At 38.5% G+C, this 27814-nt stretch overlaps 1 protein-coding gene across 1 annotated transcript; it reads left to right on the plus strand.

Moving 5' to 3' along the window:
• The first annotated feature begins 66 nt into the window (after positions 1–66).
• Positions 67–27814, plus strand: LOC140928018 (WD repeat-containing protein 89-like). Its single transcript, XM_073377732.1, has 15 exons — positions 67–198; positions 3938–3966; positions 4116–4178; positions 5977–6061; positions 6557–6606; positions 7187–7289; positions 7516–7597; positions 10677–10724; positions 10933–11016; positions 12124–12213; positions 12815–12856; positions 13988–14070; positions 15785–15890; positions 18545–18628; positions 26633–27814. Exons 1-15 carry the CDS (start codon positions 77–79, stop codon positions 26708–26710), a joined length of 1149 nt encoding a protein of 382 aa, XP_073233833.1. The 5' UTR covers positions 67–76; the 3' UTR covers positions 26711–27814.

A 27814-nucleotide genomic window follows, 5' to 3' on the forward strand; every position in this document is an offset into this window, starting at 1 on the left:
CAATCCCAGATTTCTCTCTAACCAACATGGCGGCTTCCAGACTGCTTTTTGAATAAATGTCAAAATTACAAAAAATATGGTCAGCCTAGATTCTCATAATTCACATTTTTCTGGTGGTTTTGACCTTCGTTACCGTCTTAAAATAACACAAGAAGGTAAAGAGGAAGATCTGTGGTACATCACCCATCTCTCAATCAGGTATAGTAAATTGGTTGTTTTTGACAGCTGAGTTTAACTTCAGCTTAAGGCCACTCAAGGCATGACTATCTAAGTAAATATGCATATTTTGATAAAATACTATTTAGAACGGTTTGCTTCTATCAATGATCCTGAAAACTGAAGTACAAATGCAGCTAAATGGTTGTCAGAACGTTTTGAAGTGGACAGTTGAGTTGTCAAAGTAAACGGTCAGTCCAGCGATGTTTTATTTAAAAAACACCATCCGTAAAGAAATGCCAAGCAGAGTAGCTGGCAAATACTAACCAAGTAGGTGGCGATTTTGGCTGGCAGCCGGTTACTTTTGATAACCCTGTAGAAGGACAAATTTTTGTCACAGGACTGATGATTGAGAATTAACGGTCAAAATATTTAGTCTAAAAGGAGAAGGGATAATGAAAGAGCAACAAGTTCCTTTTGGTAATGTCAGGTACATTTCAGAGTCTATTAAAAAGGTTCTGAATAACTGCCATGTATGTTTACATTATATAGGAATTTGTAAATAATGGGAAAGGGGTTACATGCAGGGTTGTCAGTAAGATTTCAAGTTGCTGGGTAAATGCAATAAGTAGGCAGGGAATCAATCAGCTAGGGATTTCTTTTGGTTCTTTTTTTCTTCTATCTTCCAATAAAAGTAGCCAGGGGCCACACCCCTAGTAGCTGGAGGAAATCCCCGGCCCCCAGCTCTTAGTGACAGCCCTGGTCACCTGACTTGTTAGTTAGTTAAATAGCTAATGGGTTGAAAAACATTTCCAATCACACAGGGCAGATTTATGACGTACACTGTTTATGTAACATTTTGGTGGTGAAAATTCCTAAGGTTAAGGTTTGCAACCCTTCCCTGTTTAGGAAAACATGTTTTGTGACGTCATTGACGAAGCAATGTCATGTGTTATTTGAAATCACATTTCATGTGTTTTTTTGTTGGGCCACATTTGCAGTTCACTTTTCAGGATCACTGATGGAACCAAACCATCCTAAACAGGATTTTTAAATAGACACAATTATTTAATTAGGTAGTCATTCCTTTTAGTGCCACCCAGTTAGCTCAGTTGGATAAGCGCCGGTCTGCCGAGCGGGAGGCCGCTAGTTCAAGTCCCGGCCGGACCAACACTCAGGGTCTTTAAATAACTGAGGAGAAAGTGCTGCCTTTGTAATAACATCTGTAAATGGTTAGACTTTCTAGTCTTCTTGGATAAGGGCAATAAACTGTAGGCCCCGTCTCACAACCTTTGCATATATAAATTCTGTGGGACGTTAAAGAACCCACATACCGTTCATAGAGAGTAGGGGACGTAGTCCCCGGTGTGGTGGTCTATCTCTCATGGGGGGAGGGACTGTTATGGGCCCGCAGTAATTGGCTTCATGCTGTTGTGGTGACCCTGCCAATAATTGGCGAATCTAATAAAATAAGAAAATAAAATAAGTGGTCTGAGTAAGCTTACAATGTAACATAATTTAATGTAATAGGTTTACAGACGTACCACAAATTCCAATGCAAGTACCCGGGCTGAAAATAATGGACAGCAGGTCCCCGGTCATGATGACCGGCCAAATATTTTTTAGCCCGGACAAACCCCGATTCTGGCCGGTCAAATAATGAATACTATAATTTTTTTTTGCCAGGAATATCGAATTACGCTGGCAATAGATCGTTTTTACTACATTAACGTTCACATTTTTGACAGCTAGTTTGTAAAAAATGCATTCACTCATTGTAGAGTTCCTTTCCGCGGTTTTGTCTCCAAAGGTAAAAAGTGAAGCGTAAATCCTTTTCAAACTCTCAAGGTTCAGGAAATGGAATACACATACAGTTTAACAAACTTAAGGAATTGCGAAAAAAAAATAATTGGGGTTATTAAAGAACAAAATCTGCACAAGTTTGTTTTACGTTGACATTCTGAAATGAACATCAAGGTGAAACTTGATCTTTTTCCTTGCCTGGTACGTGATCGAAAGTCTCCTCCACAGAAAAGAATCGTCGCTAATATTTTCGGCAAAGAAGTTGATGTGGATTGGCGAAAAGTCTCTTCTACAAACAGCATGTTTGTTATCAGAAGTCAAAAAATATACAGCAGAGCTTTCATTCGGGTCATCGCACAACACTTTATCGCGAAGGGCTCAAATGTCAACAGAAATTTGCACAAGGTTGTTTACAAGAAGGAGAATTAAGCGCCGAGATAGATGACGTTCCTTCTCGATTAGCTTAAATTTTTATCAGACTATTTTGGAATCGAGTCCACAAATGAGATTCATGTTTGACATAAAGAAATTATTATGAATCGATGCGCTAACATTTATTCCCCGAGAAACACAGGACGACCCATTGAGAATTACGATCGATTTGCTTGATTTCTGTCGAATTCCCAAAGCAGGTCACATTACTGATTACAGGAAAGCAGAAAGTACAAGTGTAGAGTACGACCTGCAACGTTGTGTTACTCCACTCAGTTTCTTATTGTTTCGCTTTGTTGCATTTCATTATGACATGAAATTAATTTATTGCGGCGTTCTTTTTCTTAAAAGGTTTTAGTGCAAAGCAGCAAAAAACGTCAAAGAAAAAGAAATCAATACAGCATTATAGAGGATTAAGCGACAACCATATGGAAAAAAAGAGTTCCTATCCTAAAATGACCCGTCAAAATGACCGGCAAGATGAGAGTTTGACTGGTCAAGTCCGCGATCAGGCCGGACATTGTCCGCTGACCGGCCGTTATTTTCAGCTCTGAGTACCTTAACTCCTCCCCCCTTTTCAGGTGAAGAAATTTATTAAGCCCCCCTCCCTTTCCCATCCACCTTAATTCTTTATAACTGTAACACTTCATGTGGAATGATCCAGTATCTATATGCTGTAATAACAAGGTGACCGTATTAGTGAGGGTTTCTGTACAAGAAAATAAATGGTTGTTTTTGTTGGGCGGCCAAAAAAGTGGCTTTAATAACAAGGTGACCGTATTACTGGTGGCTGTAAGGCAGGGTTCCACTCTACAAGCACCAGAATGCTGCAGAACTATTTTGTTTCTTCATGCAAGTAAGGATTACTGCACAGGCAGCCCAAGCTCGGTGCATAAAGAAAATCACTGCGACTTTCAACACTGTTTTGCATATTATGAACTATTTTTAGACTTTGTATGAGAAATTCGACATAAATATTCAACAGAAATATGGGCATAAATATAGCAATAAATTGTAGTTAGGTAAACTTGCGCATATTGTTGTTTTTTTCTGTGTGACCTGGGCTCAATTCATCGCATTTTACATGGTTTTGTGGCTTGTTGTTTGTTCGGTGTTGTTTTCCTACATAAAAAAAGTAATGCAGGTGACTATGTGTAGCGTGAACTCTCAAATCTCCATGGCGTCAAAGAACCGCGCTAATTCACCATGAAATGGCAAATCTTCAAGGCCAGGTGAGGGCAGAACTAAGTGAACCAAAATTACTCTTAAGTATACATAAGCTATCTATTTGTCATTGTGTGTCAGTGAATGCCCAACAAGCAAGAAACAGTCACATCAGGACAGGCTTAACATACAGATATTTTGTGTATAACATACAATGAGAAGTACAACTACTAATGTTTGCTGTTGAAACAAGAGTCTGAAGTTTTAACAATATTTCTCTGATTTCCCGCTTTAGCGGCAAAAATGACACAATTAATCATGTTAATTATTAACAGTAAATAAAAATTAATGCTGTGTATCATCATCCTTCATTGTCTTTCAGCCCAAAACAAGATGTGTTTGCAGCAGGAGGTTAGTGGCAGTGTTTATATCAACTTAATGGAGTAAAATAATTATGTGGGCACTAACTTGTTGTGCATTAATATGGAAAATAACAATGTTTACTGAATATCAGTTATAATAGTGCTCATTATGAAGGGAACACTTTTGACTTTGTTTAGGTCCACAGGGCTCAATAAAACTTTTCCAAATGGACACACTACTCTACTGTGGAGATTTCCAAGGTAAATGAATGTTATGAGACAAAAAAGGCTTGTCAGAAAATGACTTTTTTCAACAGTTAATGTTATGTACAAAAATTCTTGCACAACAGAGAATCACCAACAGATCAAGCCAATGTACCAGATTAATACAAAATAGATAATATTACTTGTTCGAGTTTCTGATGTTAGTAGATAGATTGCATGTATTGTATGAAGTCATTTTACTACTTTGTTGGATCAGTTTACTTTTCTTTCCAATTGGGCAACATATTTTTTAATTTTGCACATAATGTAATATACAAGGTTTAGAAAGAGTATCATTAAAATAAAACATGTAGAAGGAGTGGTGCATTCAAGTGGGAAATACTTTGTGGAAGAGCACTTAGCCTTTTCAGCTAGTTTACAGGCACTCCCACACTCAAATAATAAGAAACAAGTAAATTAAGTAGAAAATAACAGGATTAAAAACCCCAAGCAGAAGGCAACCAGTTAGTTAATTACAAGCATGACAGAGAAGTTGAACGAACATGGAGTGATGGAGAAACAAATCCAACTAGCAGTCAAAACGGGACTCAAATCCTCCAACTCCTGCTTGTGAGTCCAACGTGGTGACCACTGTTAAGTGTTCGATGATACCGAATAAATGATTGTGTGCTTGATCACTGTCTTCAAGTGTTTACACAACTGCAAAACCAACAAAATATTTCAGTTTGCTGACCATGTGCTTATCACATAGGATACTTAAATTGCATTAATAGAAACTTGTAGATCTTTAGTTAGGAAATGTGAAAAGGAAGCCTTATGAAGCTGTAGAGTTTGCACACATATGTTTAGGTTTCTTCAAATTCAGTTGTAGCTATTAAGTTACAAATTCATATTTTTAGACTCAGTGCAAGTGAATATGAAAAAAAATAGTACTTTGTCCATTAATCATGGCTGAATCATAAGGTTAGACTGTTCACCATCCCCTATTTTTTCGTGAGATCGTTTAGATATAGCGCGTCTTACCGTCACAGCTACATCTTGATTTTCAAATGTACCGAGGGGGCGGGCGTCGGGGATTATAGCTCTGGTGGGGGGGGGGCAAGAAAAATAGAGGGACTGTAATAACAACACTGCAGCTCGCGTTCAAGGAGCGCGTTGTACCAGCAACGCAGGCATTTGATTAGTCATTAGACAATAGATGTTTATTTGCGTTGACAACGATACTGACAAGTCGTTGACAAGTCGATATTTCCATAAAACGTATGCTTTCATACCATAAGGCACATCTTGCGCAAACACACGAAGGATTTTTGGTATTTTGATTAGAAAAATGTTTTCTTGTGTGTGTTTGCCGATTTTATTTCGAGGAATGGGCCTAGAAACATTATAAAATCACTGTTTCGAAAGGAGATATTTGTAACACGTGTAATCGATGCTAAATGTGTCTGCCATGTTTTTCATCACTAGCGGAGTTTCTTAATTAATGAATGGTAAAAGGCGTGAAATTCCTGTCACGCCTCCTGAACACAAGCTGCAGTGATGTTATTACAGTCCCTCTATTTTTCTCGCTTCCTCCCAACCCGCCCCCGCCCCCTAAGTAGTTTTGACACTCATCTAAGATGGCAGCCCGGAACGCAAAGCGCTCGATCTCGATGATCTTACGGAAAAATAGGGGACTGAACAGTCTATCATAAGGTTTGCTTAAGGTTTTTGAAAGAAAAAGGGAATGCAATCTCAAATAAAATTCCAGTAGTCTTATAATATATTCTAAAATATTATACAGACTCAGAGCAAGTGATTGGTTGAAGAGACTTTCATTGTTTATTTTTCACAGCTCATAATGGAAGGATAACAGGTTTGAACTTTTGTCGAATGAACCAGCATTGCTTCTGGACAACATCCTCTGATACAGCGGTCAGGTACAAAATATTTCTTAGTCAGAATGGTGACATTGTTTTCAAGTTAAAGTTTTCAACACTTACTGTGAAACTCACAAAACTGTGAACACCAGAAATATTTATGGAATGTCATTGTGTTGCAAGAAATAAACCAATAAGGCACGAGATGACGAAACCGCAAACAGCAACGGTAATTAGTTCGTGGTTTTGAGGTTTGCTCGTGTGTCCTAAACTTTATTGTGATGGGCCAGTAAACAATCAACATTCCTAAAATTTTTCAGGTGTTCACGGTTTTTTGAGTTTGACAGTAACAATCTTACATTATATTAAAAGTAATGTCCATTTGATTATTTCATTTATAAATTAGCATTTCATTATGAGTGTCACTCATTAGAATACTTGAATCAAATGTTGCCATAAAAAAAAACCAATACACAAGCTGGAAATATTTAACAAGTGTTGCAGTAATCTTTCAAGTAGATTTTAATATAGTGACCCTTTTTAATATCTTTTTAGTTTCTGGGACACGAGGGAAGGATACAGGACACCAGTGTACAGAATTCTGAGTAAGTTGTCAGACCATCTTCCTTCTAAAGAGCAGGTCAATTCTATTGAATTGATAATCACTTCTTTAACTTTTGTGATGATGATTCAGCTGGTTGTTTGTGACGGAGGTAGAAACATCCCTGTAATTCACTCTTCCTTAAGTCCTTTTGATGAAAATAATAAGCACTGCAGGCACTAAATTGGATCTTTACAGCTGCAATGTAATTGTGCTAATAGACAAATTAATCAGAGTAGCTTTTGAAAATTTAATGATGCTCGACAAATGTAAAAAATTTAAAATCATTCATTTTAAGGGAGCAAGGGATGGCACAGAGGTGAGAGAATTTGCCTCCCACTAATGTGGCCCAGGTTCAAATCCCAGCATTGATTCCATATTATATGCGTTGAGTTTATTGTTGGTTCTCTTCCTTACTCCGAGAGGTTTATCTCCAGGTACTCTGGTATTCCTCTCTCCTCAAAAAGCAACATTTCCAAATTCCAATTTGACCAGGAATTGTATATGAAGTACCATTATGTGGATGTGCCATCTCTAAATCGTTATTTATTTACTTGCTGATATATTTGCTCACATTGTTCCAGGTCCAAACAATTGTCCCTTTTCTGCTTGTGGTTTAAACTGTTCTGATGAGATCATAGCAGCTGCTACAGACCCATATGGTGAAGATGTTTGCCTGTACCTTTGGTAAGATTTCTTGTCTCAAAGGTATTGCCGTTTCCCATACACTCTCCTGAATCTCTGCAAATGGACACTTCTGCTTAACCCCAGAGATGCCAAAGGTAATACCAACACCTGAAACTTGGGTGTGTCCCTTTGGTGATCATAAAAGGACATTCGGTTTTAGATAGCAATGTCATTATTTTCATTATTTATGTATAGAATACATAAGCTCTGAGTTACTATTTTGTAGGGATACAAGGAAACTAGGCAATAAGATGCTGCAGAGTTATATGGAGGTATTTACAGACTCCCATAATGGTGAAATAACACAGGTAATATAATAACTGTACAATGAAAGTACATTGTACATTTATACTGCCATTTTACCATGTGCACATGGTTAATAGAAGTGGATCCATTCCTCGGTGTCTAGGTGTCACTTAAGATTGTCTAGGTGTAACTTAAGATGTTCAGGGGATCTATATTTATGAAGGATAGTATTTACCCAACTTATGAAGTTACTCCTAGGTTCAACCTTTCACAGTATCGTTGTAATGTTACTTTTTTAAGCATGTGTTTCTACTTAGTAAGGGACATTTCTTCTTCTGGTGTATCTTCTAAGTTGGACTTTATTGAGAGAGCAAAAGTACAGAAGCTAAGGCACCAAGAAAACCTGTACTGGATCAACACCCGTCAGTCGTTAAATGACCAATTAATAATTAGTTCATGAGTCAGCATGCGTATGTTGAGATATTGAGCATGTGGTAAGTTTGGAGAGCACGAAAAAGGTGTAATAATAATAATAATAATAATAATCAGTTTATTAAACTCTTTGGTAGTGTATAACACTAAATTACAAGGGAGGTCAAGAATACGCAGAACACATAATTACACATGGCAAGAAGGCAAAAACAATTAAATCCTATTGTAACTGTGGGTAACAAAATTACTAAGGCGGTCCATTCTCACAAAGCGGAATTCAGAACGGGAAAAACCCGACCTCAACCAGTCCGTACCCATGAGCGACATTCGTGGGCTGCGGCAGCAGGTGTGAAAGGAACCCGGACTCCTTGATGTTAGATATAAAATGCCTGCAAGCCTCATCATGGCGCGACAACAGTGTAGGCAAGCCACAGCGCACGAGTGCCAACTCATAAGAGCAATCTGGAAAAATGATTCCTAGTGCAGACTTCTGCACGCTTTCCACCAATTGAACCAGACAGTTGGGTAACGCTGCCCACACCGGAGATGCATATTCTAAAATGGGCCGCACAAGGCTACAATAAACCTGAGAGAGACCTGAGATCATCTGGTGGGAGGCCTGATTTCATTAAGACACGCAAAACGTAGAGACCCTTGCATGCTCTCTTCACAATATAGTCGCAGTGAATAGACCACGATAAATTGTGCAACAGATGGACATCGAGCAACTTATAAGATGACACCTGCTCTATAATACTGTCCGACATCTGTAAGGGAGGTAGGTCGGAGGGCTTATACTGTAAGAAATCTATGAGTAACTCTTTACATTTGGATGGATTTAGCTTCATACCATGACTACTAGCATGAGAACAAATATCCCTAGCTACAAAGGGCAGCATGCTGGTTGAACATCTAGGAATAATCTCTAAGACTGAGAGATTGTCCACATACTTAACTCTAGTTAAGTAAGAGTTGCTCGAAGTGTAGCCGAGAGCAACTCTAGCCTCTTGAGTGCTCTCCAAACTTGCTCAATATCTCAACATATGCATGCACAGCTGAAGCATGAACTAATTGTTATATAACATTGTCAAAGCGATCAATGCAGAAGTTAACTTAAATTTTTATTATTGTAGCGCATGCTCAAACCAGCATGCTTCAGTGTCTACATGATATATTTTTTTACCTCACAGTTATGTTTTTGTTATGAAATTGAGAGAAAGTTTACTAAAGTTGCTTAGGATAACATTCAAAAAGATCGTAAAATCCATGTTGAGTTGCTGGAAAACTATTAATTGACCGAAAAATTCTTTTTGAAAGAAATAGCTTTGCAAAGAATGATTGCACACGCCATGCAGATGACAAGAGCAACAACTACAACACTCACCTCTTTTCCCTACTATTGGTTTACAAATTCAAAAGTTTTCTCTTGAATGTACATTATAAAACACATGGTTAATGCTTTATTGTGTACTGTTGAGTTATGGATGCACTTGGGAGACGTCTTGGGACGATTGCTAAGGTCACAAGAAGTCGAGGTATAGTTTATTGACATCATCAGCGTGCTCAATGGGAATATGAAGCATGCTCTCGCTATTGAATTTGATTAGGCGAATATTCTAGCTACGTTATAAAGATTAGGAATTCAACTGTGAGTCCCTCACAGCACTGAGAACTGGCACCCATTACACTATTTTTTTTTTTGCAATATATAACAACATCAAAATACAAGAATACAGACCAATGCACTACTAGAAAAAAGAAAAGGAAGGAAAAAACTAAATTATTTACATCACAGTAATTATTATTATACTAATCTTCATAAAATAATATTTGTTACAACTGGTGTTACAAGTCTAATTGAATTTTTAACAACAGTTTTATTTGTGAGGAGATTATTATTTTAATATAAGCGATAATAATAACATCAAGCTATTTTTTTTTTAATTTTCCATTATGCTCTTAGATTATTTATAAATTAAAGAGTATCTCATTAATCTTATGACTAAAATACTTTATATTAATAATAAACAGGAGGAGTAGATTTAGTTGGAGTCTGAGGTTAACATTAATTTTATAGGACATTAATTTTATAGGACCTGTGGTTTTGCAACCCATTACAGTAACACTGATATCATGTGGAACAGGGGGAGGGAAACACTTTTATTGCCAAGTGCTAACATGCTCAAAAACTCTTGCTGTCTTTGCTAAATGTCTGTCAGTCTGAGAACACATGGAATCCTGGTGCCTGTACTGATGTTATTTTTAAGGTTCAATTTTATCTATGGTTTAAATTTTATTTTCTTTTGTTTTGGGGTGTGATAATGCATGATAATGAGTTTGAAACAAAGAAAAATAAACTTTTAACTAAGGGTAAAATTGAACCACAACATTATTCTTGATGTTCATGAGAAAATATTGATTACAAATTTAACTTGATTCTGAGGCTGTCACATTTTTGACATGGAAAATTGTATACAGTGTATGTCAATTCAAGATGAAGAAGTGTTGTAAATAAAGAAAAAAAAATGTAACAACTTATTAATAATATTACAATAATATTACTAACAGATTCATGAAATTCAACACTGACCCCACCATTTCAAGCCCCCGTTAGTTCAAACCGACTGATTTTTTCAAAAAAATTAATTCTAATTATTGACATTTTGATTGAAAATAAATGATTAAATTACCCATCCTGGTTATCTTTAGATTCAGTTTAGTCCATTACAGACCCACCAAATGGCTTCTGGTTCAACTGTAAGTATGTAGTTTGTATATGAAAATTGGAAATATTGTTCTCAGAAACATTTTTGTCATAGGAGTGGTGACGTAAAAGACAAGGTCCCTAAAGAAAGGGTATTATTTTTCTAATGACGAATAAAAAGATGACAGTGTTTACAACTTGACAATGACAACTTAATAAGTGATTTTAAGAAAACTGAAGCATAACTTGAATTAATTTCAGGATGGCTTGATTTGTTTGTTTGACATACGTAAAGGAAGTGAGGACGACTGTCTGGACTCAGTACTTAACACATGCTCATCTGTGGTATGGAAATAGCAGTAAGCCATTTTTATGAGGCTATTTATTTGAGTTAAACCATGGTACAGGAAAAAAAGAAAATAGAGGGGTAATTAAAGTTGAAAAAAAAAAAGAATTTATAGGGATAACTAAAGACCTTTACATTGTGTTCCACCAGTACAGGAACAAGTAAGGAAAGGAACAAATAATAAGTGTAAACAGAACAAGTAAGAATCCCAACAAACATAGCCCTGCTAAGAACAAATCCAGCCAGCTGCTAGCCCTTTTAGGGTGCAGCTTGAACTTGAGGCCCTTAGATTGTCCAGCACTCTCACTGTTTTAGCCATTCAGCCTCCTTATATAGAGACAAACAACCACTTTATTTGCCACGTTTACAAAAAACAGAATACATTAAAATAGATCAGGAAAAAACTACTCAGAATAGCAAAAAACTAAACTAGCTGAGTAGTTACAATAATTAAATTACATTCTATAGGGTTGAGACACACGAAAGATAAAAAGGAAAACAACTTTAATTTATGAGAAAAAATAATAGTAATGAAAATGAATATATTAATTAATTAATTAAAATTATAGAGCAACACAAAACAAAATAGTACCAGACAACTATAGGGTTTACATTAATAAGGGTGATTATTCCAAACAGAAGGACCAGAGAAGTGTATATTAACTTTACCGTAATTAGCTCTAACCTGATCAATATAATAAGTTGACTTTGATGCTAGCCTTGTACTATACCCATGCTTAGATGATATAAGTGAAAAGAAGTTGTTGTGATGCAAATGATCATAAAGGACCATAAAATCATTTATTCGTTTTATTGTCCTTTTCCTCCCAGGCCCTAGTTGGTCAATAGGAGGATAGTGTGATCTTGCAGGCTGCAGTTTTTCAGAGGCTGCATAGTGCCGTTAACTGGGTCTTCCTGTTTTTTATATTTCACCACTACCTGGAGTATAGATGGCCAACAATTATTTATTCATATTGCATCAAGTACATAAATATTACTGACAAGATCCTTATGTCAGTCTGACCTCCCATCTGGGGAAGGACATTTCTGCTTGCAACTTGTGAAGTATTTGTGAGTTTTAATAATTATTGTGTCTTTCTTTCCAGAGCCAACTTGGTTATTTTGGACCATCTTATTCAAGTCTTTATTGTGTGACCCATATAGAGACGCTTCAACTCTGGGATGTACCTGAGGCAAGGCTCTTGCTTTGTATTTTATGGACTTACTTTGTATTTGAATGCCAGCTACCTGGATACAAAAAAAGGATATTACTAGGAACTGCTGATACTCATTTATGTGTTCACAATCTACAAGAAATTATTATAGCCTTCCCAGCTGAATAACAGGGAAGTATGACAGCAATGGCAAAAAAAATTTATTTAAGTAGTAAAGCAACAACTTTGCGCGCATCACGCTTTTTGGTAAATTTCTTAGCCATCCCTGCACTACCAAATTTTGAGGGTGATGAGGGATGAGTCTGGAGAATTTGCATGTGGATATTGGAGCTCAAAGGGTTAACAAAGCTGGGATTAATTTAGGTTTCTGGGAAACTGCCCACCTACCCCTCTCCTAAGCCATTATTTTGCCCTGAGTGAGAAGTAAGTGTTAATGTTAGCTTTGGGAAGGGGTAGGTGGGCAGTTTCTCAGAAATCTAAATTGACCCCAAAGTAGTATAGGTGCTGTTTTGCTAGGTGGAGTGCACCGGGTTCAGACACTGGCTGGACCAAAAATGCAGTCCTTAGTAGGTGATCATGTTTGAATGATATTCACCTTTTTTTTTTCATGTTTTTTCAGACGACAATGACTACTGAATTTAAAAATCCAAGAGAAGAAAATGGGGTACGTTTTAAACCATAATGCGTAGTTTTATGCAATGGTTGCCATGGCGAGTTGAAAACAAAACAAGATTGGGAAAACTTCAGGAAAATATATGAGGCGATTTAAAGTTTGGATCTGGACTGAAAGAACCTCCATATCCCCTCACTCCACCCTCTTCAGAGAAACCATTGGCCATTTACACATCTTACCTAGTACACCTTCATTGTTGCCTTTCCAACTTTTGCAGAACCTTTGTTTTAAATTTCTCCTGGGTATAGAGAGAAGAAGTGTGACGTCACGTTACTATGGTAGCAAAATTTCTGGCCGCGGTTGTTCAAACGTTGGATAGCGCTATCCATCGGATAAATCACTATCTAGCGAATAAGTATTAGGGAAAACAACTGCGCTATCCAGTGGATAGATTTTTATCCTGTGGATAGCGCTATCCAACGTTTGAACAACCGCGGCCTGGATCACAACACTAGGGAGTTTAAGCAACGACGACGGCGACGGCAACGAGAACGGCAAAAAAGCAATAGGTTTAGATTGACAAAACAACAACTTTGCACGTGCATCACGATTTTTTGTACATATCTTAGCCGTCGTTGCACGTCTGCGACATAAAACTTCCTAATTTCACGCGCCCTCTTTACGGAGTAGATGAACAAAACATAAAATTTTCCTTTTCTTTTTCTAAACTTCGATAGGTCCTTTCGGATTCGACCCCAGAAACTTTCGCCAACATTTGACAAATTAAATGAAACTGAATAAGATTGAAATTGAAAACAATGCGTATGGAAAATCTTGAGGCGGGGGAAACGAGATGTATTACGGAAGATGTACAAACGGCAAATAGGGCATCAATGTCCGCTCAGTTAACCCTTCTTAGATTTATCCTTAAGGCTTCCTTAGTTGACACTCCATCTTCTTGAAGGTACTCTAGGGACTTCCTTAGTCGTGACCCCAAGTGCGTCCTAATCCCCTCATCCTATCCACCCCACTAGGAACTACATACCCACTTTTATCTTTCTACGTGTTGTTCTTATGATAACAATTACGCCCCGGCACTTATTGACATTTTGGAGAAGCGTTGTTTCGCAGTGTTGATTGTGATGTTGATTTGCTTCTTTTTAATTCTTTGTGTGAATTTAGACTGCAGATCGACTGGATTACTTCATTGACGGTATCTATCATCCACTAAAAAATCAGCTGTTTTTTGTTGGAGGAACACACAGGTAAAAATGTTGTACTTGGAAAGGAGCCACAGTCTGTTCGCTTTCTGTTTTGGTAACCGTCTTTCTCAAGTGAGTTTGTTGGTCGCTTAACCTATTCGTCCCTAAAGTGCTCGTAACCGCCCGTGCGGATTCACGTCCCATATACCACATGTAACGTTATCAATTTAAACGGTCGAGGACAACTTTGTCCGCTAAGTTGTGTGGAATGAAGAGAACTTTTAAACCATACCAGAATGAGCACGATTCAGTCAAGGAGTCCGCATTGAAGGCAAAAAAACATGTAACGTTGACCCGAAAATCTTTTTTCACGGCCCACCTACTTTTCGTTTCATCTAGTCCTAAGATTCTAAAAGCTTTCACAAGAAATTTTCCCACCAAAATGAAGCCTACTAAATACCCAGGAAAAGAAAATGTCAAGACTGCTGTATCACTTTAAACCTCCCAAAATCTCGAAATTTTGCGTTTTGCGCATGCCCGAACTTCAGAAGCTAATATTTTCCATCAGGATCAGAAGGCCCTGTAAACGGCTTTGTGGTACGTTTTCGCTCTTTATAGCCAGAACATGACCAGGCGACGGGTCGACTAGCATTAAAACGCGTTTTTCGGTGATATTCCCAAGAGCAAGGTTTTTAATAATACATACAGTTGAACCCCCATTAAGCGGTCAGTAATCAAAGTTGCGAAATAATTGTAGGAAAAAATTGTGATGAAACCTCAATTAAGTGTCCAACGCCATTAAGCGACCGCAACACTTTTTGGCCATCGTGGGCGAGAGTTGTCCTATTTTTGTCACTTCTATTAATCGGCCATCAAGCGCTTGATACACTATTAGTTTGCCTGTATTTTTAACATATGAAGACGGGGAATATACAGAAGGTGACGGCTGATTGTGGACCACTAATGATGCTTCCGTCACGTGTCTGTTTTAATAGAGTAAAGTGATGTTTCTGCTAAAGATAATAAGAACTTATGCAACGGCGTTTTTGAGCGACGCACGTCAACCAGAAGTGGAATTTTTCCATCCTGGGATAGTGGTTTGGGTCAAACTCTCGGGTGAATCGTCTTTATAACAGAAAAGACGCTTAGGAAGACAAATTTGTTAGAGTCAAGGAACGTGCGTCAAGGCATATAAAAAGGGAGAAGGCCTCATTTCCGGTTGACGTGCGTCGCTCAAGAACGTCTTTACTTATGACGGACCTCTATTTAAGCACTGGGTCAGCCTACATTAAGGGCCGGCCATAAGGGGCCACTTACTGGTGCCCTGAGGGTGGCCGCTTAATAGAGGTTCAACTTTTTAGCCTTCATTGTTAATGTATCAAGCGTACAGACTGCGAAAAAGGTTCAGATCTCCCTGTGTAGGTTTATTACCAACACAAGACGAACTCTATGGAGACGGAATATTAATAACCCCTGCAGTGTCATAGGTGACCAAAGTTAAAATTCTTCAAATTTCATCCAGTAAAGTGCTGAAAAACAAATACGTACCGTGTGAAAGTACTGCCGAAGTGGTTGCCTTTGAATGGTCACACCGCGAGATTTCGTCCACAGACTCAAAAGATAGAACTACCTCACAACACTCTGGGAGTGAATGGGTTAACTGTCTTTTCAAAGGGTGGTATCATGAATAGCGCTCTATCCCTGCTGTGTTCCATTTAAAGGCAATATCTTACTAGTTATTTAGCTTAAGTGTATTTCTCTGTGTCTTATGAAATAGTGGCCGACTTCACATGTTCCATGAAAAAGATTCTAAATTGGAGTCTGCTTGTCCACTTATGGGAGGACATACAGCCATTGTGCGATGTCTTCAATGGGATCACATAGTGAGTGTTTGATTGCTTTGTTTCAACGTACTATACAAACATTATAATAGGGGCCTTAAGCAACGAGAACGTTCCCGGACGTCACAAAAGGCAACCGGAAGTTGATTTTTCTCTCTTTCGGTGCTATGACCCGACAAATTCGTACAGCGGGAGTTAAAACAAAGGCATTTAGATTCGTTGTGTGAGATAAAAGTTTTCCATCAAGTGAGACATCGAACTTGCCATTGCTATTCATGACGTCCGGGAACGTTGCTTAAGCTTACGAATAGCGTATGTGAGATGGGAAATGTATTTGAAAGTTAGGTCAAGTAATACGGGCAACATTTTCGCACAACTTTTCGTGCAACATTGTTGCGTTGCAAGTTGAAAAGGGCTGTTGCCCGTATTACCATCTTCGCTCTCAACTTGTCACGTAACAAATTTTGATGTTGCAAGTTGCGGCTCTTTAAAAAAAATCATGCGTTGTGATTGGTCAACAGTGTGCTTTTGTGTCAGCAAACAAAATGGCTTGTTGACCCTCTGTGATTTCTTTTTTTAAATTCCTTGTCAATGCCGTTCTAAGACCCTTCTAAGGCTATGTATAACTTTTTTTTTAAGACAGTTTGGTGAAATGTTAATTTTTTGACATAACTCATCCAGAGCTCTTGACCTCCGTGGCTTGTTTTTATACTCTGGTCGACAAGTTTCCCACAGACATGGGTGCTTTTCAAGTTCTTTGCACAAATCTTTTCTTTGGGCCTCTGACATTTTTTCACTAATACATTCACAATCTTGGGTCTCAACATTCTCAACCTCCACAACCTTGGCTATGTTTACTTCCTGCCGAAGTCGGACATGCCCGAGGTCAAGCGCGCGCTGCCCCACCATCTTTCCCGCGTTTTTGGTGCGGGAAAATTGACCAATCACAAGTGTTGTGAAGTGTAGCAAGTTGTGATACAAATGATAAAATTGAAAGTTTGTTGCAAAAAGTAGAACTCAGGTCTACTTTGCGCAACATGTTGCCACAACTGGCAACATCGAAATTTGTTGCGTGACAAGTTGAGAGGGAGGGTGGTAATACGGGCAACAACGCTTTTCAACTTGCAACGCAACAATGTTGCGCGACAAGTTGTGCAAAAATGTTGCCCGTATTACTTGACCTTAAGCACACGCACACATAAAAGTTATGTCGTTAAACTGATCCTTTACACTCAGGCGAAGGGTGAGGGTCTTTCTAGCGCCCCAGAGTAGTGAAAATCGCATAAAAAGTGTAGTGCATGTTTGTTCATATCAATCGCGGGAGAAATAACTCCAACTGACCTCCTGTAACATGTAAAAGGTCTTTATATATAAACAGTGTCAGAAGTTCCAAAGTTAACTTTAGACTCTGTGGACCATATCTCAGATCCCATGGTGTACCATTAATGAGACCGATTAACTAGTTGTTCAGACTTCTTCTCTCTTTTCTTTGTTATTTTACGCGAGGGATTCATGGTTGTCCGGCATTTTGCACTGTTGTGACTGGGACACCTTTCATCTCTGGACAAGGGCAGTGCAGCCTTCCCCACAGTCCACACAAAAACCACAACTTTTTCTAAGCGGACTTTTTAGGGCGCAGGAAGTTTTTGTTGGTCGAGACCAACCGGTCAGAAAGGATAAACTCAGGAGATAAACCACTTATTCGGTTACTCTAAGATGGCAATGTTCCAGTCAAATTTCGGGACGTTTTGAGCAACGGAAAGCACCCAGATTTTTCAGTGGTTAACCTTCTCAGTCCCAGAGTGATTGTTGGAGTCTTGTGAGGTGGATCTAACTTTTTAGTTTACGGACAAAATCGTTCGATGTGACCATTCAAATGAAACAGTTACATGTACTTTTAAATGGGACTATTTTTTCCAGCATTTTACAAAATGAAATTTCGAATTTTTTGTCTGATTTTCAGTGATTTTAGCTAAGGATCGGAGTGAAAGTGGTAAGGTACTCAGCGCCCCGATGTAGCAACCGAGTGAAGTTTAAGAGTGTATTTTTGGCTGCTCTCCCCGGCGCTCTTGTGTACTTTTTCTCTGTGATTCTTATTATCGCTAATCAGCCTTTGACCATGCGTGTAAGGCAATCATCTGGAACAACAGCGAAGGTTGCTCAACTTTCCCGTCTACCCGTTAGTTGTTTTGGTGAAACTGCATGGTGAGACTTGTTTCCTTTCCCATTTCTCCAGCCTACTATCACCAAAAGCTTTTGTGTCGACTCTTTTCCACAAGGGGTTGGGAGGTAGAAAGATTCAGGGTTCTGCCAAAAGAAGGTGGCTATGAGAACGAAGTTTGAAACATGTCCCTTGTAAAATCTGGACCATATACAGAGATAGTGAAATGTCTATAAATCGTGACTTTACAGACTTTTTATAAGAAAGCAAATCTTCCATACTTTAACAGGCAAAATAATTTTAAACAGTTGTTTGATATCTTTATTTCTAGAATGTTTATAAACTGACTGTAAGCAACGGAAATGTGCTTAGGGATAAAGGCTGGACTCTCTCTTGACCGCGCTTTGCTTGCTCACGTTTTTGATAGTTGCGTAACTCTATGACCACGTTTTTAGTTGCGTAATTTAACTTCCTTAATGACGTGATTCGTTTGTTTGTATATCGTGTTAACTATCTAATCATGTGTTAATCGTAGTCTGAGACCATACTCACAGGAGGAGAAGACTCTATAATTTCCTGCTGGAAATCAAAAGAGGCTCAGAGTGAGAAACCTGGCAAGGTCAGTCAAGAATTTCCTTTTATCACTTATCTCAGTGGTATTTAATAGTATCCGGAAACGTTATATTTACTTTACACATAGTTTTGATGGGGTTATCTGTGATCTAAAAATATTTCTGTAGAGTGACCTACACCACTATTGAAACGTAAGATATTTAATTATAAGTAGGTTATTGGTTTCTAATGATGGTTTGGCTGGCTCTTCATGTAACGGCTTAGATTGGCGTTCGAGGTGTCGGTGAAGGAAGGAAGGGGTCATGGATGAGAGGACAACAGACGTGTCCTCTTTACAACATATATTTATATCATGTTAATAGTAAGGTTGGATGTCAGCATACAAAGGCGTCCCTGGCAGCCGCTATCGGTTCATTTATGAGCTTACCTACTCACCCAAGCCATGATGTGAATGATGTGGCCACACCACCGGGTTCTAAGTCCCCTTCTCTTCTCGAACGGTGGTTTGGGTTCTTTTAGGTCCCACAAGAACAGATAAGTGTAAGTGCTACGATTTTTGGCCCTTTTCCGAGAAGACTAGAAAGCCTAACTGTTTGCAGATGTCATTACAAAGGCAGCACTTTCTTCTCAGTTATTTAAAGACCCTGAGTGTTGGCCCGGCCGTGGTTTGAACTCGCGACCTCCCGCTCAGAAGACCGGCGCTCTCCCAACTGAGCTAACCATGTCTTAAACAAGTTGTAATGTTGAGAAAGCCTCAGTTTTGATCTGTTGGCTTAATTGATTTATTTTCCGTGAGGTTTTCGCTCAACGACCCCTCCCCCCTTTCGAATCACGCGAAATGCTGTTGCGCGCTTTAGTTTACCGGCTTCTCTTACGCAACACCAAAAAGGTTAATTGGATTAGTTAAAGTACTTTAAGCTAGTTCCGCCAAAATAAAAATGTAGCGGCACAATGTTGCCCAGATGTGGTGAGGTGATGTTGATAGTCAAGTATAAACATCCCCTATAAAAAAGCCAGGGTAACGTCCTTGCAAGATGTATAAAGATTGTTGAGGCCTCTCAAAGCTGCCCTCCACTTTAGCTTAGCTTAGCTTTGTCATCAACATAAAAACTCTTGACGCTGATGAAGGTAGAGAAATATAGAAATGCGTCTCTTTACATTTCTTGATAAGAACGTCATAGCTATTATTATCGCATGAAACATGTATGGAATTTGGTAAATTACAACTGAGGACGTTTCGTGACTTTGCCCAAGGGATGGTGGTATTACCGCAGCGGACGCCCGACTACACGTGACATCTTCGAAATATCAGAATTTTCTGTCCGTGTGGTCCGTTTGGATGTCAGTGAATCTTTCCACATTTCATTACCAGGATTACAGAAACCACTCAGATTACTAGGAAATATTATCTTCCAAAAAGGGACTTCCCCACGTGCAGTGAGTTCTTGAAAATTACTGGCGTCCTGAACAACTTTACTTACGGAATGTAGTTTAGCCGGTCCTATACGTTATGTTGAACAAAACCGTCTGGAAGGGAGATGGCTGCTAGCATATATATAGATATTTTCCTTTTCATTTTTTTATTTGTCACTTAGTAGTTCCTTGCTTATAGTGTGTCTCTCAGACCACGAGTCTTGATATTAGATTTGTGAAATAAATTCGACGTAAGAACAGCGTATTTCTTCGAATTTTCGTTATTTTTCACTTGAGACTTGTCCTTTTCTGGTAGCCTGAAAAGCCCCTTTAGCATGTTTATTTTCAGAAGTTAAACTTGGCAAAAGGGTGGCTCATCAAATTATATCTTTTATGAGGAAGTTTATGGAGAAGTGGTTCCACTAGAGAGAAGATATAGCACAAGCTACTTGCAGCAATCGCCAGGGCGCGTCAATTGTTATATAACACAAGAATCCTAAATGGATGTCGATAGACTCTATCTTACTCTATTGTCATACGTATATATAAGTGGCTTCGCAAAAAACTCTTATTGAGAAACCAGATTTCATTCCCGCCACGAATTAAAGAATAAACTATGCAATAAACATCCGGACACATAGGATCGACAACAATTTGTAACATTGATTCCGTGATGCTCGTAAATCTGCGGAAGTATTTTTCCAAATACAATTGTTAATCTCGAAGTAATGTGATAATTTTTCCTTGTATACCAGGCGCCAGTCGGGTTTTGTCTGCATATCAGCAGCGTTCATGGCGTTATATAACTGGATGTTATGTAACGGCCGCTTTAGACACACCCAAGTTAGCAAGCAGTAACAAGAAACAAAAACCAAACCTAAGCTAACTTTCCCCATCGCAAAAAAAAAAAAAAGAGAGAAGAATTAAAACTAGAAAAATAGTTCAAATTGAACGCTTTGTTTGTACAAGCTTTAGTGCAACGTATCATTCATTGATCAAAAAGTTCTATGGTTATGACGCAAGCAGGGAGGTCGCCTTAAGGTTAAGCTCATAGCATGGTTCCTCGAAAGACGGTTAAGTTCAACCCAGGGTTAAGCCAAATTTTAAGGAAAGTTCTCTTGACCAGGGACATGTAACTGGGATAGGATTTGTTAAACCATAACGATACTCTAAACAATCAATAGCATGGTAAATATAATCGTGGATTTATTTTTAATCCCCGATGAGCGTCAATCCTTCTCTAATTAAGGTGTTTTAGGCATTTTGGTTTTTTGATTCCTAATTAACTTGAATCCCCAAAGATAAAAGTACGGTATATATTTCGACAGACTTCGGCTGTCAATGAGTAAAGAACATTTCCGAGGAGGCTTGACCACATTTCCGTGTGCGCTACCGACTGCATCAAAGTATGGGTGGTGTTTTACCGTGTATTCCCAGGCCTGATTTGTCTATCACTTGGTCACTTTTTTATTTTTTTTGTCTTTTCTATGCTTTAAAAACTTTGTTTAAAACATTTTTCATACCAAGAAGGTGTTCTTTATTTCGTCAAAGTGGTTCAGAGAGGAAGTTCCGAATGTCCTAGCGGATTCCAACTTATGTTCGATCGGTTGCGGTTAGGGTGCTCTGCCAAAGTGCTTCAAAAGAACGCATAACACGCGTGGCCACTTAATTTCAAACCAGGTGTACTGTAACTGCTAGGATTAGCAGAGTTGAAAGCATGCTATAATTAACAACAATTCAGTATTGAATGAGGCTAAGTATGAAGAATTATGCAGATCGAGGAGAATGTTGTCCAATGAGGCCAAAGCCTACTTCTTGGCATGGTTTCAGGATGTAAATAAAGAAGTAGGTAACATGCATCGAGCAAAATATTTTGTGTATTCTTTCATTTCTTCCGTTCAGTTTTAGTCAGAAGTTCAGCTATTTCGTCTTCGAATATTCGTGAACGCCATTTTTTGTTTACTCGTGATTAAACATCCAGGACTCCGATCCCGGAAACGAGGTAGATCAATATGATATTTGCCTGCAAACGAGGCTGCTTGTGCAATACACCGTTGAGTCGAATAAAATCGGGCGATTTGAGCTAATCAGGAACGGCGGAATATTTTGAACGAATATCAATGAAATATGAAAAATTTTAACCTGAAATAATTTACCCAACTTAAATTTACTATGTTTGCCTTTGTCCCGTTTTCTCTAGTTAAATTTGAATTATAAAGAAAATTTTTTTCATTTATTCGGACGAACACAGAGTCCCTTGATGCCCTGCACTCCGTTTGAAAGTCACGTGCCTTAACAAACTGGAAAGTTGTGTTTTATTTCTGTGAGAATTTCATGTGAGTGAATTACTACAAAATAAATTCCCTCGCGGGCGGTAGAATGGACCAAAAATTATACAAATACTGCTGGAACCGCAGGCGAGTGCAGTTTGAAGAATTGCGACTTCAGTCTAATGCCAGTGCGTTTGCTTGCCGGTACTGAAAAATGATAGAAGTCTTGACCAATACAGGAGCCCATGACTGGGCCCCTGACCAATAGCAGTCTCCTTCGAAAAGGTGACAAAATTTAAGGACCAAGAACAACAACCGGAACAGCAGTGAAAAAGTTAAAAGCGCTCTTAAGCAAACCGAGGTACTACAAAACTATGTTTTCAACCATCAAAGTACAATTTCTGTTTTCATAAAATGTACAGTGACGAGGAAGAAAGTTTCATTTTTGGAGCCTCCCGGTCAGACAAAAAGAAAGACTGATCTTGAACAGCACCCAAATATTAATTTTTCCTCCCGTATGAGAGCACTGTTGGGAGTCAGTCAGTTGGAGAGATGTCACCATCCTGACTTTATTTTGGAACAGGTGTTTCCCCGAGTTCTGTATATATTAAGTAGTGTGTTAATGATGATCGACTTTTATGTGTTCTCCAACAAACCTAGAGACGCGGTTTAGCTTGTTGATACTTATACTCCGTTTTATTGTTTGGTGTTTTGTTCCAATATAAGGAAAAGTAAATGTTTTGACGAGATTTAAGGAGACTCGCTTTAATACGGCGACTTTCTATTAACGTTGCTCTACTGTATTGTTTCCTCTTTGTTCGTGGTTGCTGAGAATCAGTGTCTTTTCCACTAATGACAGGACCAATATTTTGCCGCTTAAGTTAAATAACAAAATTTCAAAAATTTAAAATTTGCTGAAATTATCGATAAAGGAAGCTAATTTTAACTCAGTGTGAATGAAATAGTAAAGATATTGATAACGTTTTACAGTATTTCCGTTTTTGTGGTGGCGGCAAGTGGAAAGGGAGAGAGTCTCTGTACTCAAAATCCGGAAACACAGGACTGATTGAATCTTTTCCCTGATCCAAAGTTTACGTAGCTTTTAACGCTGTTGATATAAAGTTAAAAGGTACCTTAGTGTTCGATGGAGCTTTCACTATCATCGATAGAATGTTTATGTTTTTTTCCAACCGTATAGACCAGTATTGACTGGTAAGGAAAGGATGTCAAGAGATATCATCTGCTTCCCAGATTTAAGAGGACTTAATTAGAACTTTTACCATTTTGTTAATGTTTTCGTATCTCCTCGAGGACGCTCTTAAGAGTATCGAAAATGCTAAATACCTATCAAAGAAGGGGGTGAATAGGCGAACGGATCGGCGAATTTTGAAAATATTTTTGCCCGGATTTCGGATTCAAAGCGATATTTTAACGGATTCCAGATCCTGCAATTGCAGCGGATTGCAGATTCATCTTTTTTTTGGGCGCGGATTTTGGACTTTACGTGTAATTGATATATTTTTGCCCGGATTTCGGACTCTCGGCGAAAATGGAAGGGCGGATTTGGTTAATAAATCATAACGGCTCGGCGGATTTGTATACCCCTATTCACCTTCCTCATCAAACATACACACTACTGTCACTGTGTCATGCGTTGTACAGATGTTGTGAATATTCTGTGCATTTTATTAGGAAGTATACTAAGTTTAACGTAACATTGGTACTATTTGCCAAGCGTATTATTCTCTCCTTTAAACATATTTTATATTATTACAAACTGAATCATTCGATAATGCAGTTCTAGAGCTCTGATAGGCTTAGCCATCATGGTATATTTAACAATTATTCCTCGACCCCGAATGGGCTCTGAGTCAATAGCTCATGAGGCCGAGGGAATAATTGTTTTATTGAAATCCAACTACAGTGAAACCTCTAATAAGCGGACACCTTCGGGACCTTCCCAAGTGTCCGCTTGACAGAGGGCGTCCGCTTAATAGAACTTTGTACAGATTGCGCAATTTTTGTTAACGGTTAACATTCAACGGTTACTCTGTGCTGTGATAAAGTTTTATTTTGTTAAGGAAGCTTAGAAAGCTGTGCTGTACTTTGTGCGATACTTTTAGGTGAACTTTGATAGCGGATATGCGGATGACAATCATACGGCCGGATATCGAGAGCTAAATGTATTGATTTATCTTTATAATCGACTACAGTACGTATTTCAAGGACGTAATCCAAAACTACTATGTCGATTCAGTCCGGTGTCCGCTTAACACAGGTTTTAAACAGTAGAAATTAACCAAATACAATTTATTTTAGCGTCCGCGTCTGCTTAATAGAGGTGTCCGCTAAATAGGGCTTCGTCATAAAGGGAAATATAAGACGTTAATTTCGGGACCCGGCTTAGTGTTCGCTTAATTGGGGCTCCGCTTAATAGAGGTTTCACTGGCTTTCTTATTTCACCGAAATATCGAGACAAAACAACTTTAGCTAGCAAAACGCGATTCAGCCACCATTGTTTTGGTTTTCAAAGCTTACTTTTCGCTACTTGTGGGCTATAACTTATAGACTAGTAGTAGCTCAACCAATCAGAACGCAGCATTGACAATAGACCATTAGTTGGATTTTCTAAGAGCCATTATACCCGAAAATCGAATTAAGTCGGGAAGAATTCTCGATATTTTGTGGGCGTTTTTATTAAACGCGCCTCGTTGGCTATCTACCATCTTATATCCAACGCGCACTCGTGGAATAATTGTTAAATAGCCAAACCAACTGTGAAGTCTATGGAACTCGACAGACAACTCTCAAGAAAAAAAATTAAGTCGGCTGTCACTAATAAAGGGAAGTTTGACGTTTACCTTGGATTTACTGACCTTGCCGCGCGTATCTATCAATGCATCGTGTTAACCCACTTACTAACATACGACATCTAATTACCTAATGTATCAAAAGGTGCTAAAACAGGAGATTGTAACCTCTACCTTGGATATACGTTCTGCCAAGGTCTGAACATGCAGGCAAACCCAATTACATGTAATTCCATACTTTAACGCTTATAAATAAATCTATTTAACCTGGCTATTTTTAAATCCTGGCATTTGTTAGTCTGTTTTTTTTTTTTTGGCAAGCTCAAACATCGGTGGTTTACCTGGATTGACTTTTTGCTATTAGTTGACCGCTTTTTCTCATGAATATGCGAGATTTGTCGAAATTGGAAACTATAAGACCACATATGGTATATCATTTGTAAAGGAACAACTGCCCATTGTCCCTTCTGAAGGCTTTCTCATTAACCAATCGAAATTGAAGAATTTGTCTGGGGTTCGAAGAGGACTAGATGGAAAAGATATTACAAATGTGTCCTCATGAACACGAAAGGTACTCTCAAAGAGAGTTAGCAAACAAACCTGGCACCCTTTTTGTACAAAGAAGTAGGGCTCGAAATATTTTTGCTTCACGAACTCACATTCAACGAGAACCTCAAAATTCACTTGGCGACTTACAAAAAGAGTCGGCAAAGGTTGACGTATTTAAGAAAACGATAATAGAGAGCAGAATGTCAGGGGAGAGATGAGGAAAAAGTTTTAATAAAAATAGGAAATAACGGCATTATAGCCCCCGTTATTAAAGGGTGACTATCACACAGGTATTTATTCCCGATGATGCCTGCGCCCAACAAATGCTCGTCCTCTCTTCGTCTTAATCTTGTTAACCCGTTCTAGCCGACTTTGATTTTCGGCGAGCTATTTTGAAAATGTTTTATTAGACTGTTGACATGAGAGGTTCACTTTGATTAAAATTGCACGGCTCTTGTTCTGCATTTGGTTTCCACTTTCTTGTTTTATCCCCAAGTTTTTCTTTTTCATGAAGTTTCCTTTTTTTTCTGTCCGAAAGAAAAAAACGCGTTGTCCCTGCGTGAAACGGTGGCTCAAAGAACCATATTCTTCGGCGTGCCACATCATGCTTATCTTTTTGTTTGTTTTGTCGGTTTATTTTTTTTCCGTAAGAATGTTTTGCCGATTTGAAAGTTTGCCAATTTCTTTTTGAAAAAATTGCCACTTTTAATTTCATACTACGTGCACGCTAACGAATGACCATGTATAACTCATAAATGTTCATTTGAACTACGTTTGTGCCTTTATTTTGAGTCTGTGCGAATGTTCGTAGTTCTGAAATCACTGTGAATGTATAGTGTGGGCGGTCAGTAAAGATTCCACCTCGTACGATACTGACGTTTAAAAGTACCGCATTTTCATAAACCTTATTACATTGGGCTGAAGCCGTCTTTAATAAAATGGGGAGAGAAAAGAATTTATCTACAAAGTTATTGTGGAATCTATTTATTTATTTTATTGTTTTGTCAGGCTACCTCATGTTTTGCGGATAACTTAAAACTTCACGGAAATAAACCATACAATAAGCCAAGTAACCGGAAATCGTGACCGATCTTCTGATGACAGCACTAAAGAAGCTGTAAAGGAGAAACACCCACGAAGAATGGAAAATTCTGCTCTGAAAATCAGTTATTTCAGCCTCCACAAGCAGGAACGAAAACAAAGGATGGTCTAAAGCAGAGTAATTGGTCTACAAAATGACCCCTTTCATGATCTTAAGCTGCCATACTTACGGTTGGAATTCGGAATTTTCCGGCTACGTGTTTACATCAGGAAACTGGCCACCCGATCGATGACGATCTCTTTAAGGCGCGGAAAGGTTAAAGCGGATGGGTCACACTGAGTTTGCACGCTTCTGCAAGGAACGAACATAGAGAATTGAACAAAATTTGATATTATTCAACCTTGAATTCTCACGAAGCCGGCAAGTTCAAACATTTACATTCGTGACTTGCGGGTAGTATACGTGCTCAAACATTTTCGTCCTGAAAGGTTTCTTTAATTGGTAAACAGTAGTCATGGGAAATTGGGACCGTGAGAAAACGAAGGACAGATCACTTTCGTTAACAGATTCTCATTGTGTGGGTTTGTCATTGCGTAGAAACTGCCTTTGGCAGAGATAAAGGTAGAGATGAATCTCTCTGCTTTTGAACAAACGTTTCCGGTCAACGACTGAGAGAGGTTTATTGCATGAGGTGCCCGTAGGTAAAATATAGGAGAGAACGAGCATGCAAGACATTTTTAAAATCAATAATTGCTGATCAATGAAGGTTGCCGTTTGCTCTTGTGTAATGTCACTTGGAATGTTAATACAGCAACATGTTGAACGAGAATGAAGACAGGCTCTGTTGCGTTCAACAAGTTACAACATGTTTTAAACAACAACATCGTTCGGCGTTTGTTGATCAACAAATGTTTAAGAACGCTCAGCCAACTGTGCGTAGTTGGCATTAAAGCGTTGCAAGTTGAATTGTAGAACAACAACAAGTAATCTAGCCTGGGAGCAAGCTCTCTGTAGAATTCTAGGACAGGTGAGATTAAAATTTTTTCTGTCCCCCTACGCCCAGAGGGCTTGCTTGTAGTCAATACGTAATTGAAAGCAGTAGTATGGAATTAAAACAAAGTGTCATGAGACATCCGCTAGGCCCTTAA

Source organism: Porites lutea, chromosome 2 (assembly GCF_958299795.1).
Source record: "Porites lutea chromosome 2, jaPorLute2.1, whole genome shotgun sequence".
NCBI classification, from domain to species: Eukaryota; Metazoa; Cnidaria; class Anthozoa; order Scleractinia; family Poritidae; genus Porites; species Porites lutea.